The sequence below is a fragment of the Meriones unguiculatus genome, chromosome 3 (assembly GCF_030254825.1).
Source record: "Meriones unguiculatus strain TT.TT164.6M chromosome 3, Bangor_MerUng_6.1, whole genome shotgun sequence".
Taxonomy (NCBI): Eukaryota; Metazoa; Chordata; class Mammalia; order Rodentia; family Muridae; genus Meriones; species Meriones unguiculatus.
The window spans coordinates 164,986,384-165,005,846 of NC_083351.1; the positions used below are offsets into that span (position 1 = coordinate 164,986,384).

The 19,463-nt window shown below is 45.0% G+C and overlaps 1 protein-coding gene across 1 annotated transcript in view; it reads left to right on the forward strand.

Annotated features, from left to right (window-relative positions):
- The window catches only part of Parm1 (prostate androgen-regulated mucin-like protein 1), a 99,154-nt gene that overhangs the window by 48,265 nt on the left and 31,426 nt on the right, over window positions 1-19,463 (forward strand). Inside the window, exon 2 of the mRNA XM_021648644.2 lies at window positions 18,147-18,845. Coding sequence (XP_021504319.1) covers window positions 18,147-18,845 — 699 coding nt within the window. The remainder of the gene's footprint in view (window positions 1-18,146; window positions 18,846-19,463) is intronic.

Here is a 19,463-nt window from a genome sequence, read left to right on the forward strand (position 1 = left end):
GAAGTCAAAAGGACCTAGGCTCAGTCCTTGCTCAAGTGGCAGAAGAAACACAGGGAGGTATTTAGGCAGAAGACAGAGTGCTAGAAAGATAAGAAGCAGGGATTTGTCTGCTATGTGGAAAAGAAGAAACAGTCAAAGAAAGAGAAGAGAAAACAGTCTTCCTCCATTTTGAAGGGTCTTTTCCTCTTGAAACCCTGATGAAGCAAAGTCTTCAAACATAATTACTGCTCATTTCAAGAGATGCTAGTGTATCCTGAAAGCCAGAATTAAACCGCTGATGCTAAAAGAACACCGATTCAGTATTGGACATTATCAAGTCACTGGAGGACACTTGTCATCTGTCATCATAGAGTTCAGAGGACTCTAGTCATCTAATCAACATAGCATGTCCTCCCAGGGCAATTTTCTGCATTAATTATTCTGCAACAAGACTGAATGGCTTAGTTTGTTCATGACAACTGAGTGCCATGTACTTAAACCATTTTAGACCACCTCAATAGTAACTAATCAACAAAAATGTAGATAATGTATAGATGGTCACTTGCAGGGCAGAAATACTAGGGATACAGCACCCCTGGGAAGATGACCTCACAAGGTCAATTGTTTCATGATGATAGAGCAGTGGTTTCTTGAGGACAGGCTGGGCATGCAGGGTGAGGCTGTGAAGGGACGTAAAGAATTTCATATGGACAATCTATTCAATAGACACACAGTCCAAGACCACTCCTGTAGAAATGAATAAGATAAAAATCACAAGCCAACACAGACTGGGCGTAAAATTTTGACAATCTGAATTCTTGAAGACCAAAAAGATATACGGGAGGTAAGCTAAGGAAAGAGCAAGTAAGAGCAGTCAAGGAAGGCCTCTGAATGATAGATTTGGGGTTTGAATTTAATCGGGAAACTTATAAGAAAGTAGAGTGCCCTTGTGAGAGGTGTCTTGAATATTAACCAGAAAGCTGAGTGTGGAGTAGAATTTGGCAGAGGATGAATGGCGTGGGAAACATATTTAGGATGGGGCTGACTAGAAAAGATGGGATTCGATATGAAAAAAAAAAAAAAAAAGAATGACAATATAATTCCCAATACATCTACTACAAATAAGTAACTGCAATAAGCAGCAGGTGCTTCTGGTGTGCCTGTCATTGTGCATATTAGCTATCATATTCATTACGGAACCCGCAGAGTTGCTATCCATGTTTCACAGTTGAGGAAACAAAGGAACCAAGAGATTCAACATGACTATGGTCTCAAGAGCTAAAGAACTGAGTTGAGGTTTGAATGGATCAGTTTGGCTGCACAGGTCCATAGTTCCCTGCTGCCCTCCAACATTTACTTGACTGAGCTAGGTCATGGCTACTGGAAATGTCACCAAGAAAGCCAAACTTAAGCATGATGCTGAGAATGTTCACCTCCCTCTCTCTCTCTCTCTCTCTCTCTCTCTCTCTCTCTCTCTCTCTCTCTCTCTCTCTCATTACTGCCATAGCCCAAGGGCCCTGATTGCTTTCTTCATTTCCAAGATGCTACCCTCCAGTCATTCTGTTCTCCAGTCACATCTCTCCTCTCACCAGAGAGATCTTTCAGAAGCATGACCACATAACCCTTCACTCAAAGCTCCTCCACGATGGTCTGGCCCTTCCAACCTTGTCCTACTCCTCATTTGCATTTTAGGTGCCAAACATAAGGGTTTCGTACTCTCACATTTCTAGGGCTGCGGTGCTCTTTTTGTTGGGGAGTGCTCACTGTCCTCTCCTTGGCCCCCTGTTCTCAACCTCACTTCTACAAGGACACCTCTTCAAGAAAATACACTAGACTCTGTCCAGCATTTTCCCCAAGCTCCCTCCAATGTGCCTGGACACCACAAGTCCCCTCCATCAGGCCGCCACCAATTACACTGCATTCTAAGCCCATGCTTAATGAGTGACCATGCCACTGACTCTGAAGGTCTGTGAAGGCAATGATTCTTGGTTATTTTATTCCCAACACTCAGCACAATACAATGGGAGGGCCTGGTTGAATTTTTTCAGTTGAAAAAAATGTGAATATTGGGTTTGACAGAATAAAGCAACAACAACAACTAAAAGCTGGCTGGAACTATTGGCAGAATCAAGGATCATTTAGAAAACTTGTTTTGGAGGTTGGTTAGTAGGGAGATACACAGCTGACATTTTGTTCTGCATCCGGTGGTGGGAGCCTGGGGGCTTTGTTGAGTACTCCCTGGGAAAGCTCAGACCCAATCAGAAGTACAAACTCTGGGCAGAAAAGGGTGAAGTATTGGGTCAAAGGAGCTCACGGCACTGAAAGCTGAGCCAGGCAGCAATGAGGGCCTGGCCTGACTTGGGCAAGTCAGTGACTGCTTCATGAGCAACCAGTCATAGAGGCTTACTTGGATCTCCAAAACCAAGAGAGACAGAGGCAGCATCCCTGTTTTGTCTGGGTGGACAAAATGGCTGCTTCAAGAACAGCCAGCCACTTGCTCCTGCACACAGGCACAGCAGTGGGTGGAGTGGCACTAGAACGATGTCAGCAGCAATCCGTGCTGACATGCCAGTGAATGGTGGAAGCTTGAGGTAGCCAGCAGCACATGTCTGACTGAAGGGCAACCAAGCCCCAGGGGTCCAATGATGAACTCTTTGGGGAGAAGGGGAGCCCTTCCTTCTCCAGAGTAAATGATGAGTCTCAGCCAATCATGGCAATATATGACACTGGCCCATTTATTTCATGTGAAATGGGGACTTACAAACTTTGGGCATGGAAAGGGTTTTGAAGGGGAATGTTTTTGGTATGCTGGGGCTAGAGATGCCCAGGATACTTGATTTGCATATGGTAATACAGTTCTATTATAAGAGGGGAAAGCAGTGCTTAATTATCCTATGGGGGAAGAACTCCAGGGATTGTTAAAGGTGATTGGTTGAAAGCCAAGACACCAAGACATCTCATAGGGTTGGTGTTTCCAGGAGTCCCCAGGTGCTTGCTGAATGGGTTTCTTTTTTTTTTCTTTATTAATTACACTTTATTGACTTTGTATCCCCCCTGTGGTTCTCTTCCTCCTCCCATCCCAATCCCTCCCTTCCTCCACCCTCTGCATGCATGCCCCTCCCCAAGTCCACTGATAGGGGAGGACTTCTTTTCCTTCCTTCTGATCCTAGTCAATTAGGTCTCATCAGGAGTGGCTGCATTGTCTTCTTCTGTGGCCTGGTAATGCTGCTTCCCCCTCAGGAGGAGGTAATTAAAGAGCAGGCCAATCAGTTCATGTCAGAGACAGTCCCTGTTCCTATTACAATGGAACCCACTTGGATACTGAACTGCCATGGGCTACATCTGTGCAGGGGTCTTAGGTTATCTCCATGCATAGTCCTTGGTTGGAATAGCAGTCTCAGGAAAGACCCCTGTGCTCAGATTTTTTGGTTCTGTTGCTCTTCTTGTGGAGTTCCTGTCCTCTCCAGATCTTACTGTTTCCCACTTCTTTCCTAAGATTCCCTGCACTCTGCCCAAAGGTTGCCCATAAGTCTCAGCAAATGAGTTTCTTATCAGAAAAGGGTTGGGCTTGTAATCTCTGTGAGGGCTATGTGACCCTCCTAGATCAGGGGGAGAAGAAACCTGGCTGAAAAAAGGCTATCTGAAAATGCCGGACTTCGACCTTAACACCAGGGTCCCACAGAATTTGGTGATAACATTCCATCCAAGAAGAAATGCCCTGTGTGCAGCTGGCATGGCAGGACATGGGCTCCCTTGGGAATGAGGCTGGAGGGTGAGCCTTGCTCACTATCGTTTCAGAGAATTCTCTTCTCATTGCCTCGCTCAGTCATCCTCACCTAGGCTGAGTATTGCTTTATTACAGTGAAACAGAAACCAAATTAGTACCAGGCATATTCCATACATCAAGGGAGAACCAACCTCCTCCACATCCTTAAGGAAGTTTGTTCTTGTTCCTGTCTTATGTACTTTGCTATTTCCTCGCTTGGATAGAGAGGCAAAGAGTGGGTTTAAGAGATAGGAGCCAAAACTGAAGTACTCTTGATTCAATTACACAGCAAATAGAAATGCTATTTCTGATCTTGCAAAGAATAATTTTGGCTTTCCTATACATCATTATTTGATAAGGACTTAGAAAAAGAGTAGATTTTTCTGGATGAAGATCTGTGAATGCAATTACAGCCTCAACTGTACCCAACCACAGTGCTCCTGCTGCAGCCTGCAAAGGCCTGCCTAAGGATTAGGAAGTACTTTTAGCATGAAATGGGATCTGTTGTGCTGAAACAGCCTCTGAACATGTTGATAGTCTGGCTATCAGAGTCCCGACCAGATGCCCTGTGAGCGACTACCCCACGGCCTTAAAGAAAGAGGCTCTCATTTCCTTCTGAGTGCTGATATGAGGTTGAGCTGGGGCCAAATATTCCTTCCTTTCTGATTAAACCTTTAGGGGGGAGGAGAAAGGAAGGGAGGGAGAGTTGGATATTGATTTATTTCATCCTAGTGCAGAGGATTTCTCTTACTAACTCCCTATCTCTAGAAATAGGATCCACTTCACTAAAGACCTGAGGAAGTCACATACCCCTGGATGCACACCCCACCCCAGCTTTGCCTATTTAGCTTGGGATTTGAACTTGAACAGAGGGCAAGGATGATGGCTGAAATGAGAGGAGCTTAGGGAATCTGGGATGGGTATCACACAGAACCCTGGGGGACACGGGGAGCACAGGCTGGGTATTTAGACCGGAAATCGCTTTCCACATTAAGCCACCCCAGATTTATGTGAAACTCTGCCTCAGATCACACATGAATTGGTGTGTGCCAACCCCCCTTAATCCCAGCCATGCCAGAGGGAGCATGAGAACTCATGATGAGCCATGGTGCAGAAGACAGAGTAAAGGCAGTTGGTTTTATGTTGCTTTTTGGTTCATTTGTTTTTGTTTTTGTTTTTTTTTCCTACGCGGCAGTACTTAGAAATTCTAACTATACCCAAAGCAAAATTATTCTTTGCATTGAGCTATGAACAGAGCCAATTTTTACGCAGCTTCCAAAAATTTTCCCAAATTAGCTCCTTTTGCCAGAATTCGTATTTACTTCCAGACTGATATATGGAACAGCGTGTGTCAGCCACGGATGCAGAGTAACGCTGTGGAGGCTTCCAAGGATTTTCACCAGTGTGTGCTGTGCTCCAACAGCAGCACGTCGACGCCTCCCAGCTGACAATGCTAAGGTTTTCATGAGCAGAGGAGCCCTTGAGAGACACTTAAGGTGGCAGCCGTTGGGGGCTGGTTAACAAGGTGGAGCATGGGAGCCTTAGGCGTGGTGCGTGTCTATGAGAATCATGAAGCCATCCCTTCAATACCTAGGACCTACGTAAAAATGCTGGCTGTGCTGGCATGTGCTTTTAACTCCAGAGTTCAGGAGGGAGATATTTGGGGCTGACTGGCCAGCTATAGCCTTGGCTAATGGGCAAGCCCCAGATTCAGTGAGTGACCCTGTCTCAACAAGACCCGTCAGTTCATCTCCTGAGGAATGATAACAAGGCTGACTTCTAGCATGTGCCCCACACATGTGTATACCTACATTCGCATGCACACACACACGTAGCACACAAGATGTAGTTTGTGTGGTGTGTGTGCCCAAGTAGCAACTGACTAAAGTCATTTTAAGCAGAAATGGCAACTCCGAGGAAGGAGCTGGTATCTTTCCAGAATCATGAGTGTGTTAGGTAACAAAGGCGGAAGAGAGGCGGGGATTTTCGGGAAATTAAAAATCTGAACGCTTCTGCCACAGGTAACAAATTGGGAGGTAATTAACCACATTAAATGAGAATTTGTCACAGAGTTTCTTCAAGCAGCCCATTTCCCTCGTCACTTCAAGTATTTGATGAAAATTCATTACCCGCAGCATCTCCTACATAAAGCGTGATCTTGCCTATTGATCGCAGCTGATTTACTTCATTGTGGGCGACGTCTCTCAGAGGGGGCTCGTCCCTACAATATTAATGGGCTGCTTTAACAACACCTTATCTTTGTCTGCTTTGTGCCACTCCAACAGAGCAGCACGGCCTGGGTCATTTATAAAGAGTCAGTGCTTTGCTTCAGGAGGCTGGAGAGGCCACAGGGAAGAAGCTGGTGTCTGAGGGAGGGTCTCCCCATAGTGGCGGGGGGGGGGGGAGTGATAGAGCATGAGTGCATGCACGCATCTGCATACATGTGCAGGTACATGCTAGCGGGATCGTGATGGGAACACAGCCAAACTCATTTATTCACCCCAAACCCACTCCCACCATCACTGACCTGCCCCTGAAATAGCAACCTCAAAGGTCCCACCTCTCAACACTGCTGCGCCAGGGGTTAGTTTTCGAGTACAAGGACTTGAGGAGGCACAATGAAAGCATAGCACAATTGGAAGTAAGATTTGTCTCACTTCGTTTTTCTGCCTATCAAAACTTTGCGCAAATTGTAGGCACGCACACATTTTTGTAGCCTGGCAATGACTGGGCTTCTATTCCTTATCCAGCGACAGAATGGTTCCTGCTTTCTTTGGTAGCCTGCTTCCTGCTCCCTTAGGGTGGCCTACACACCTGTGACAACCTGTAAGGACATAGAGAGATTTTGTGGTTTGGGGGGGAGGGCATAAAACACAAGGCCTCTCCTGGATCCCTGGTGACAAATTGGGTTGTGTTCTGTGCTGTGGTTCAGTCCGCAGCCTCTGACCTCCCACCACCACCTTCTTCTTTGGAAGAAGCTGGCTGTCATCAAACAAGTTCAATGATCAAGATCCCTGGTCAGAAAGAAGGTTAATAATTAGGGGAGAGCTGAGTCTTTATGAGGGAAATCAGCTTTCTCAGGAGCTCTAGACTGAGGTTCACACAGGCTTGTGCATGGGGGGAATGGGCTTCCACTCTCCAAATGCTGTCTCTATACTTCGAGCCTGGAACACACAAGCCCATGACAAGCCTGGTTCTCATGTAGATGTCTTTGTCTTTAGAGGCTGGAGTTCTTCAGGTTCTAAGCTCAGCAGCCTGATGCTCTCTTAAGGCCTGGAGCTCAGGAGACAGTTCACAGTTCACAAGGCAGGAAGAAAACTAAAGGATGATATCATAATGCTCTCAGAGATAGAACCAGGCAGGTTTTTTGTGAGTTCAAGCCTGGCCTGGTGTACATTGTTTCAGGCAAAGTGAGACCCTGTCTAAATGATGATAATAATAATGATGATAATAATAAATGAATATCTTTTCTTAGTGTTTCATTTGTCCCTTTCTAAATGATTTAACCTGCTTGCCTACCCGAGTCTACAGTGTATTTGGCAAATAGGCACTGTATGTAAAGCAAAGCTGTCTATTCTAATAGCAGAGGGGTTTGCACACAGCAAGGCCAAGGGGAGATATTAAACATTGACATACAGGACGGAAAAGAGAGTTGAACTGTAGCAGTCAGTGGAAAGACTTCTTGGATGTGAGCAGTCCCTGTCTCTGTCTCTGTCTGTCTGTCTCTCTCTCTCTCAATGTCCTCCTTCATATTGTTTTGACACCTGGGTACCCTGCAGGCACTCCAAACATCTTTGCTGAATTAGACAAGACAAAGGTAATCTGCTAAATGATGCTTACAATTTGCAATTGATGCCGTGGCGAATTTTGATTGTCAACTTGATTGCCTTGAGAAGTGACAAGGACATTAGTGAGGCACACCTTTGTGGAAAATGAGAGAGCATTTCTAGAGAGGCTTAATTGAGGGCAGAAGACCCACTTGGGATGTGTATAGCACTCATGGGCTGGGGTATCAGATCAAATAGAAGAAGAAAAAGGGGGAAAAATTGAACTAAGCACCAGGACTTATCTCTGCATCCTGATTTGTCGAGATGTGAGCAAGAACTGCCCCTTGCTCCAGTACCACAGATGTGGCACATACCCCTCCGTGCCTTGCCTGCAATGATGGGCTGAATCCCCTCACCCTGGGCCACATCAAACAACTCCTCTCTCACAAGTTGCTTCTTGTCAGGTATTTGGTCACTGTGACAACAAATGAACAGAAATGCCATTCCGCTGAGTGTGTTCTAGCATGCACCTCACTGCCTTGATAAAGACAGGCCAACCAGACTAAAAATAACAAGGTGCGGGGCCTCAGGCTATTGGGGGGTGCTATTTCCTGGCTGGATATATGTATCAAGACTCTTTGAAAAGTGCCTTTTAAGTTTCTGGATGTTTTAATAAGGAAAAGTGGTGCAGGTCACATTTAATTTTGTCTTTTCTTCTCTCTCTTTTTCTCTATGTCTTTCCTTTCCTTCTCTCCTTCTGATATGTCTCTTGGATATGTGGGGACAGCTTGCACTGTGTCAGGCTTCTGCCCAGATGGCACCTCCTGGACGCTTGGGTGTACAGCCACTCCTTGCTTTGTTGAAGGGCATGGGGAGCACATCACCCCGGAGGCACACAGCTGAGCCGCAGGGAAAAGACAGCTTCCTCAGTTAGTTCCTAAAAGGCAGTTCCTTAAAGTCACTACCAGATTAAAGGAGTGGAAGCGTTTGGACCCAGGTTCCAGTCACAGGTGTCAACATAATAGTTTAATGTTTATTGAGCTCTTAGTTGGTGCCAGGTATTTTGAAAAGCATTTTATAATGATCTACTGGTTTCAGTACACACAGTAGAAACTCTAACCAACAGTGCCTTCATTCTCAAGCTGTATATCTTTCTTTAACAAGAAGTCTAAGCTATGTATTTTTAATTGACAAGAAATATGGAGACAGTCATGTCAGGTCTGGCTTGACAGTTCAGTAGTGTCTTTAAGGAAGGAAACCTCTTTTCTTCACTTATATAACTCCTACTTGGTTGACTTTAACTCTTGACTTTCACAAGATGTCTACCTCTGTGCCAGATACCATATCTATATTAAAGACAAGAATAAAGAAAAATCATTAGCAGACAAGAGCATTGCCCCTACTTGCATATTCCTTTTATAAGGAGGCAGAGAATTTTCTAGCAATCCTTTAGCCTCTGTTCTATCTATTTCATCAACCAGCACTGGAATACACTGCTAACCACTAGCAGCTCAAAAGACTTCTTTGGGAAGACAATAAAAGGATTTAGACTAGCTGTTAGATTAGCCAAGCAGCAGTGTCTTCTGTCCATGAAATATTGATTTAATCCTGACTATAAACCCTTCAGATGCAGTAACTGGTGGCATCACTAGTTTGTAATAAGGAGATGGGATGAGTAAGACAAATATACCCAGTCACCCAGCAAAGACGTGGCTTGGCTTATAGTTGGAACCATTACGCACAGCTGTGTAGCAGTGGTCATCACAAGAGCAAGAGGCATGAAGACAGTTTTCTCAAGTCTAACATAGGGTGTGCTGTTCTCTGACTAAGAGGACACTAATAACACAGCTGAGTATCACTGGCAATAGATGACTTCAAACGTGAAAGTCTGCCCACAGCATGACTCCCTTGGTGTGAAGTTCTAATGTAATCAAAGTCAGTCCGAATGACACAAAGTGGGACAGGAACTAGTCGACGGAGTCATATGATGAGAGGACATGAGGGAAGTTTCCAGAAGCTGGAAGGGTTCTGATGCTTTTTGGCTATGCAAACAGTGGTATAACCACTGCCGGTAGCCCCAGCCACCGTGCACCTGATGGGTTGCCTCTGAAGAAAGAAATTTGCTCTTGAAGCAGGACAACATTATGGGTCCTGTTAGCTTCTGGTCTGATCCTTTGCATGCCCACAGGAATGAAAAATGGCTTGCTTATGATTTGGGCCCATTTAAAGTGTGAAAGAAACACTGAGCCAACCCTTATTCAGGCAAGTGACCTTTGCATTGTATAAACTCCCAGACAAAAACACTTCTTTTTACTCTCTTAATAGGAAAGGGACAGAATGCTGGACTTAGCTTGTAAGCCTAAGTGTGTGGCCTACCAGCACATGATAACGGTACAGAGGAGAATCCTATGCTCGGTTTTAGGAAACCTATATCTGGTAAAGCCCCCGAAGTGGTGCCTGCATGTTCTCCTTGCCCTCTGCTTAGGAATGTCTGGGAAAATGCCAGAAAAGTGACGTATGCCTTCCAAGGTTGCTTGGGCACTGCATTCAAACTAGGCTCAATGCCAGGACCTACTTCAGACCATCTAAACCGCATTGACTTAGGGACCAGTGCAGGGATCACCTAGGAGTGGGCTACAGAGCCCTGGAGGAAACCCAGGCTGGCCACAGAAATGTCTTCATTTCTAACCCTGGAACGTTTTAAGTCAACATTTTCTGTGTGGAAATATGACAGACTTCTCCAGAGCCCCACACATGTTAGGACTAAGCCAATGGAAAGAAAGTAGCAGAGAACGTGACACCACCTCTAAAACCACCTCCTGATACCCAAAAGAGGCTTGGAGCTCTCTTTCTCCTTTGATACTACTTACTATGCAGTGGCCAATGGTTACATTCAGCCTCAAACGTCCTACCTCTTGTGTCCATGATCCTTCTTCCCACTGTCCTCTGAAGAACATCACTATGCTGTCTTTAGCGTTTGAAGCATCTGCCAATCACATGGTGGTATTCTTTCTCAGTAGTGCCTCCTGAGACTGAGCACTTTGGGTTTTCTCAACCCTGAAGAAATGAGTTTGGGTGGATCCTTGACTGAGAGAGTCAGATGTTAAAAAAGAAAATAGAATTTTTTCCCCTCAAGAGGTATAACATCCTTTGTAAATGTTATTTTCTCATTAGCATAATAGCATGCATGGCAGGGACAGAGAGCTGATGATGTCAGGAATGCTGACCATGTGGATGGAGAAGCTGAGTCTTACATCAAGTCTGTGGACCCTGAATTAGTCTTGACACAGCGTACACTCGCCACCCACTTTTTGAACCAAATGGTGTCTCATTTCCACAAGCAATGACCTCAAGGGAATGTGGCTTTCCTACTAAAAACAAGTATCTTCTAAAACAGAGTTTGATGGCTTAGGGCACACACATTCTGTCTAGACATATGACAGTTTTAAAATACCATATGGCTGGACCATTCTCCAGCAATGGGTCTCCAGACACTACATGAAACTTCTAGAGCATTGGGTTCCCTGTGCATCCCCCAAAGACAACATGGGTAACCCTTTTAGGTTAGTTTTACTCACCCTAAAGAATATGAAGACAGCTCTGATACAGAAGGCAAACTCAGTCTCTTCCCATCCCCTATTATCTACTGATGTTCAGTCTATTTAATGTGTTGATATTGAGATGGGCTTGGCATTAAGCCAAGTGATAAGATAGTATTTCAAGAGGTGATGACTCTGGCCTATATCATTATTAACATAGAAGAAATCCTGGACTGGAGATGTATGTAGCTTAGTCATAGAACGTTTGCCTAACATGTACAAGGATCTGGGTTCAATCCCTAGCACTACACAAAATCATAAAACTGGGTGTGGTGGCTCATGCCTGAAATCCCAGTGCTCGGGGAGTAAAAGCAGGAGGATCAAATAGATGTTCAAGGTCATCCTCAGATATATAGTGAATGCAAGCCACCCTGGGCTACAAGAAAATGTCCTTAAACAAAAAAATTGTAAGTCAGTATAAATAACAAAGGTCTGTTTAAAACCCATCTGACATTTCATGTTAGCTAGTCATTTTTATGGCACTAATAAACAAGTCAGAGGAAGATAGGGAGGTATATTTCTAACATAACCCACTGTTTAAATCAGAAAGCATTCTGTCTTCAAAGAATAGAAAACCCTTGTTTTCCTCAATCTTTATTTACTGACACATTAAGGACAACGTTCAGTCCCATCAGCTCGGTGGGAGAAAGCACAGAAGAAATGGGCACACAGCAGAGTGTACCCCACAATTTGGGCCTATATGGAGCCTGAACAAGGTTTTATGTAGCTGTAGCATATTTCACAGAGGAGCCTGGGCTCCCTTTCTCAGAACTGGGGTGGCAAGACTAGAATCAGAGAGGATGGAGCCAGAATATGGAGACAAGAACCAAAGAAGGGAGGCAGGTGGGTGGTCCTGGGTCATTTCAGGAACTCATGGTGATTCAGATCAATTGACAAGGTTCTCGTGGCCCATGAGGAGACACACCGTGCCGAAGAGTCCAGGATCTATACTGAAGGCGCAAGGAAGACTGTGGGAGAACTAAGTGAAGGAGAGGAGCTCATGAAACCAGATACCATTTTTAAGATCATTTTAATGGCTCCCAGTATGTTAGGGGAAAGAAGAGGAAATTTTTTCTTTCAAATGTGGTCTCCACAATTCACAAATACCCCTGCATTTTTCAACCATGGAGTTGTTAAATAGTCTGGCTTGAGCAACATGGTGTAGGTTCAAGTTTCAACTTAGAAAATTTACTTTATTTTTCTGAATCTAGCTCTGATCGTTTGTGAAAATTGAGATAGAAAGCATCAACCTGTGAAGGATATGATGCCTAGAAAGTGCTCAACCTAGGCCTTTCACACAGCACTCACGCATTCCAGTGGGGCAGCAGTGTGCACGTGTTCATGTATGTGAGCGTGTGTGTGTGCTAGTGCATTCGTGTGTGTGTGTGTGTGTGTGTGTGTGTGTGTGTGTTCACGTCACCAGCTCCTCAAAGGCTGAACTACTGCTACATAGAGTGACCATCAGCAATTAATGCACAGCCTTCTGCAGCCCAGGCATCCGCCAGGAGACCACAGCCAGCAACCTCCCTTGGCAGCCGCAGAAGGCCTACTGTACCTTTATTAAGTTTCACCACATTTGCCAAAGTTTTGTCATATCTTTTCTCAGGTACCTGACAAGACGAGGGCATGGAGGGACAAGGAGAAAACAAGGAATGGGCAATCCTGAAACCATGCTGCCCGAGACTCTGGCACCTGTGCAGGTTGCAGCTCTTGGACTTTAGGGATGGGGGACAGAGGTTAGGGCAGTGAAGCATGTATGTGTCAGGAGGCTCAGGACAGATTCTCCAGTCGACAGCGCCTCATAACCACTCCCCGCAGTGGGAGAATATGCCTGAATGTCCTGTCCCTCAGCCCCAGACCCCTCTTCCTCATAAGGTAGGAAACCAGGGACCAAGCCACATGCCAGTCTTTTCAAATATCAGAGCGGTGTAAATAGGAAAGCTGTAACCTATTCAGGACAATGCACGTGGGAACAAGCAGTTTTCTCTTCAATGAAGAATCTGCATTTTTCATGACAGCAATCTGTCAGATCTTCTTGCAACGTGGAAACTTGAGTCTGACCAAGCCAGGCAGAGCACCCCATGTCTGCTAACATCACTCTGTCTTAAAGTAACGCTGGCTCATCTCTAAGTTAGAGGCAACTGAGTTTAATGTCTTCCTTATAGTAGCTTCCACTTTTCTCAAGGAAATACAAAACTTACTACTGGTTTTCCAGAGTAAAATGGCTCCGCTGTGGTGAGGGAAGTTGGACGGAGAATTGTGCTTTTTTTTAACCTTCTCTGGTGGCTCCCAGGGGCTCCTGCTTGCTCTGCAATGGCAGCTGGTAGAGTTAGGTCTTCCAGCCATGTTGAGGCTATAGCAAAGCATGCCTGGGAGGGTCAGACAGTGGGTGTTCAAGTTCTGACTGTCTTCAGAGACACCGTGCTCTGAACAGTGAAGAGTAACCTCACCAGAAACTGACCTGCTTGGCACAGTGATGTTGAGCTTTCCACCCTCTGTATCCGAGGTGCATCTTGTCCAGCAGCCAGTCACTGGTATTTAGTCAGAGCCACCACCACCCCATGCCACCCCACTCCCCCAGAAAACAAGTGCATGTGTCATTCTCTAAGATAGTCATGGGATGTCCATAAGGGGTATCTTTATGCTAGAAGAAGCTATGCTTTTAAGCAGGCAGGGCAGTGGGGTACAGACAATCAAATAGAGCAAAGCTGGGGGTTTTCAATGTCTTATCCAAGTGATGGTAACCAGCTTTGTCACACAATTTCATGCATTGTTGCTTGGTTAGGAGCAGCAATTGCCTGAGCTGGGCTGTAAAGTGCTTTAAATGAGTACACGGCAGGTAGCCATAGGAAGTAAATAGCCACCTCCAGTCATCTTTGGAAACAAGCAGTATGGATGCAGATAAGTGTATTAGTAAGAATTGAACACAGAAAAGTGGAAGTGTCCAGCAATAAGCCAGCTCTTGGAGCAGTCATTTTTAGACCTATAACAATAGAATAGGACAGCTTCTGGCTCTGCTGGACACAACCTTGCAAGTGTCATCCTGAACAACACATACCTCGGGTGTCATCATGTACATTCTTATCCTTTTAGAAACAGCCCAAATGCCATCTCTTCCATGACTTTTCCAAATGTCCATTCAAAATGACATTTGTATATTTTTATATCCTGTAGTGCAGAATTTGTTAATCTTTCTTTGAGGCTTTGAACAAAACTTGGTTTTATTTTTATAAAGTGCTTACCACATCGTATTACGGGAACTTGGGTATGTCCTGCTAAACAAACCTGAACTCTGAAGGCAAAACCGTGGACAGAGAAACAACTCAACCAATGTTGGAATGAATGAGTGAGTGAATGATGAATGAATGTGTGAGAGAATGATGAATGAATGAGGTGAATGATGAATGGAAGAATGGATGATGAATTATTTAATGAACAAATGATGAATGAATTTGTGCTCTTTGGTGAGTCCTCATTTATCTCAGATTTCTCATGATTCTTTGATGCCTTTTTCAGACTAAGGCTAACCGTCTCCATTTGTCCATGTATTAAGCTCTGAAGTGTTCTAAAGCACTGTCATGTTTTGCTCTCAGAGTATTCAGTAAGCAAAGAATGCTCCAGGATATGGAAGCAGTAAACCTCAAAGCAACATACAAAGATTCTCTGCATTACTAATATGCCCTACCGTTTTGCCATGTTCCAAAGATGTCTCAGCCACTAAAAGACACCACAACGCTATAAAACACCTAGACTAGTGTCTTCTTGCTAAGAAAGTAATTACTTCATTTCCCACATTCATAACTAACTCCTTAGAAAGTATATGTCCTTGCCAGTCACTGAACATGAGGCTTCATGCATACGAGCCAAGCGCCTCTAATGTTCAGTCTACCCTCTGATCAGTGCTTTTCAAATAAAATTAAACCAATCATTTTAAAGGCAATCCAAATGTTAAGTTCAGAGTAGGCTCTATAGCACATGTTCCATTAGTCCCTAAATCTGTCACATGGCAACAGATGAAGTGGTAACTTCTATTTTGATGTCCAAAGGGCCTCCCCTCTGGTGTTTTCTCTTCTGGTATCAGGCCCATGGTCTGTTCTTTCTGAACACTGCTTAACTCTGGCCCTTGCCTTTGTGCATCTTTGAGAGAAGACTGCTCTAGGGGACATAAGGTCAAGTAGTTGAGGACCTAGACATGAGTCATGGGCATATATTACAGTGGAGAGAGAGAGTGAAGCAAAGATGTTGCCCTCGGTTGTCCCAAGGAAGCTGTGGTGAACACAGCTATAGGCAAATGACATGTAGAATCCTTGAGACAGATGTTAGAGTAGTCATGAATAAAGGCTTTTATTCTGTCTTTCTTTCCTTTTTAATGGATATGGCTGTTTTGCCTGCGTATATGTCTGTACACCACGTACATAAACAGTGCCTGTGGAGCCTAGAAGACAATGTCAGATCCCCTTAAAATTGAATTGATAGAATATACAGGCAGTTGTGAGCTGCTATTTGGGTGCTGAGAACTGAACGTGGGTCCTCTGGAAGAGCAGCCAGCACTCTTAACTGCTGAGCCATCTTTCCTGCCCTTCAGGGAGGAAGGTTTTAAGTGTTTGGGGTTTTTGAGGATTTTTTTGTTTTGTTTTGTTTTGTTTTGTTTTTTTCTCTTCTTTCTTTGCTACCTGCCTTCAAAAAGTACTTATTTAGTATTTATTGTGACCTGGACACTGTCCTTGGGAAGAACAACAGTGAATAATGCCATGTCTTTGTGCCCTTACCAAGCTTACATTTTGGCACAAATAAAGAGATGTAACTCCAAACAGAGATACAAGTATATATGTGTGTGTGTGTGTGTGTGTGTGAAAAGTAGATCAGTTCCTTAAAATGTTAAACAGGGTTACACTATGACCCAGCAACCTCACTCGTGGGTAGATACCCAAAGGAAATGAAAGCAGGAAGACAGCAGAGACATGAACTTTTGTCCGTGATGGTAGTATTTCCAATGGCCAAAAGACAGAAGGAGCCCAAATGTCTATGGATGATGAGCAGAGAGATCGATGGAGATAGATAGAGAGATAGATAGATGATAGATAGATAGATAGTCACATATGGGGCATTCTAATGTATGTGTTGCATGTTTGAAATTTAAGTTTAGGATAAGTGAAATAAACATGTACTAAAAGGATCACACCTACATGATTCAACTTACATCTGGCCCCTGGACAATCAGTATCACGGAGCATACAGAATGGCCGTTTGCAGGACTCCACCTGAGGGAAGGGCTGCTGTTTAATGAGACACGAGCTTGAAAGAATGAAAAGGTTGTAGGGATGGATGGTGAAATCTCTGCAGCAGTGTCAGTGAACTCATTGCCACCAAGCTGCACTGTGATTTTTTTTTTTACCACAGTAGTCTTGTTTACTCTTTTAAAATAATGAAAAATGGGCTGGGTGGGAATTATTTTAATTAGAATTGTCTGAGAAGGGCTTCTGAGGTGATTTAGAGTAGAAGATGATCACGGTGAGAAAAACATGAGACAACACTGGATATTTCTGACTTTGCTCTAAATAAAGCAGAATGTTCTTGAAGTGTTTTGATCTGTTGAAAGTGAAGCCAGACATGGTGGCATACACCTTTAATCTTAGTGCCCAAGGGGCAAAGGAGGTAGATCTCTTGAGTTCCAGGCCAGCCAGGGGCTGCCTATTGAAACCTTGTCTCAAACAAAAAAAAAAAGAAATCTTAAAAGATTTTAAGATTTGTATCTTAAAAGATTTTCTTGGTTGTGTGTGAAAAGTACACAGAGGGTGCCTCTGGGAGAAACCCAGAGGTCAGAAGATCATTGAAGAGATTCTTGCCATCACCTGACTAGTTGACTCAAAAATGTTGAGATCAGGAGGAGGAGGAGGAGGAGGAGAAGTGTGGTGGATCAGGTTATAATTTAAGGGACTAATGAAAGAACTTGATTTGGGGTGTGAGAGATAAAGGATGGCATCTCTCTCTTTAGCTGAGAAATTTGCAAATAGGAGTTCCACATACTGAGATGGAAAATGCCAGAAGCAAAGCTGGTTGGAGTGTGATGAATGGTAGAGAGAGGCAATCAAGAGATAAGTCACAGAGAGGGTAAGAGTATGAGTCCAGTGTCTGCCAGGGCACTAATGCAAAAAAAGTCGATGGTTAAACAGTTAAAAGTGAAGAACAATAAAAGTGAATGAATCAGTGGAGGCTAGGAACAAGGGAGATGGGGTAAGGGAAGAGGTAGAACTAGCCTTTACAAAAAATGAAGGCAAATACGATTTACCAAAATCATGATTATAAAAACACCAGGCTAGAATCTCACTGATACCCCCAAACCACAGATGAGGGCTTTCTTCTGAAATTCCTCTTCCTTCCACGGGAAATGTGCTTATAAAGCCACCAGGTCCTGTCTCCTGGTGCACAAATGCAGAAGGGACAGAGGGAGGGTGCAGGCTCTCCATGGCCGTTCTGGCTTTGAAGCAGGAGGAGGGCCGCCAAGGCACCTCTGAGACTGCCCACTCCTGCCATGCACCAGCCAACAGTTTCACTTTTCACACACACCCACCCTGGCGCCCCTCTGCACAGGTGTTGTGAAATGACACTCAGTCACGCAACCAGATGCAGGAGTCGCTGCAGAGGGCCTCACCCTCCGAGGCCACCGGTTTAAACCGGCAGGAGACAAGACTATTTCCTTCCACCTGTTGCTGGTCTTGAGTTGACTGATCCACCACCACTTGCTCTTATGAAGCCTCAGGCCAGTTGCTTCCGGGAGTCGCAAATCAAGGGGAGTGATTAGTGAGAAGAGCAGATTTTAAAAGCCACTTTCACAATTCAGTGTCACCTCACAGTGAGAGAGAGAGAGAGAGAGAGAGAGAGAGAGAGAGAGAGAGAGAGAGAAATACCTGAAACCACACTGTAAAATAGCTGTGCAATCAGTCACCTGTTTCACACACACGTGTGTGTGTGTGTGTTTGTGTGCAGTACTTTTCATGCAATTAACTGACTTTGTCCTAACTCTTTCTTTCATAGGACTGAGGATACAGGGTTCTCCAACATCAACACCCTTGCCTGTTTCTCTTATGACAAAAATTACCCCACCTACGGCCTCCTGGACTACCTCCGCGCAAAACACTGCCATGGCCACCACGCCTGTGGCCAGTGGCACCCCCAATGCCTCTGTTCTCCATGCTGCTGCTACATCCCTGACATCTCAGCTCCCCAAGAACACTTCCACCGCCTCCAGAGACGAGGCTGTCACCAGCCCAGCTTTGAAGAGAGATGACAACAGCACAGACTCCCCGCCTGCCAAGCCCACCTCAACAAGCGGTGCCACCCACTTGACACCCACACCCGAGGAACACAGTCATGGCAGTCCTGAAGCAAGTGTGCCAGCTACTGGGTCACATTCAACCGTGCTCGTGTCTTCTCAGGCTCCAACCGCAACATCCACATCCCGGGCAACCTCCCCACCCGAGTCTCTTTCTGTCTCCATCACCCCTAACCACAGCTCTACTGTGGCCAACATCCAGCCCACGGAAGCTCCAAAGGCACCCGCGTCCCCAACAGAGGGGCACAGCTCTAGTCACGCACCCACTTCCCCTATCACAGCAGAGCCGGTGCCCAAGGAGAAGTCACCCCAAGACGCTGAGCCTGGCAAAGTGGTCTGCGAGACTGAAACCACCACCCCCTTCCTGATCATGCAGGAAGTGGAGAATGCCTTAAGTTCTGGTGAGTCCCTCTTCAGATGCATCCGTGTTCTTGGTTATGCTAAGGTGGAGAACCTGTCCCCTGATAGGCAGGAGGAATGTACACTGCCTAAGGGTAACTATAAGGTTCAACAGTTTTAACAATAATTTGGGTTTTCAGTTACTTAATACTTGGCATTCTTTGTAGTCAGGAGTCATCTGTCTGATGTGTCTCTACAGAAGTGAGACCGTGGAGTAGAAGAATTGGGTCTAGGTCTGCTTTCCTAAGTTTTGCTTCCAGCAACTTCCTAGACCCCTCTCAAAATGGAGAAGACCTCCCCAAAGCAGGGTCTTTTTACTTTGGGTATCACAAAGCCACAGAGAAAAGCAAAGGGGCACCAAGGGACCATGTCTGTTTATAACAGAGAACCAGGAGTCTAGGCTCAGAAATCAACCATTTACCTTGCCTCAGATGGGAATGCCATGCATACGGGGTTTGAGGAGGAGGAGGAAGTCTGATGAAGAGGAGGAATATTCATGACTGTTCCTTTAATGGGGGAAGATCCCCCTTTCCTTCCCTCCTTGTAGGGTGTAGTGCTTCCTCTCATGGCCTTGGACATGGCCCTCAGAGACAAGATTAAGGCTAAGTTAAAATGCAGCT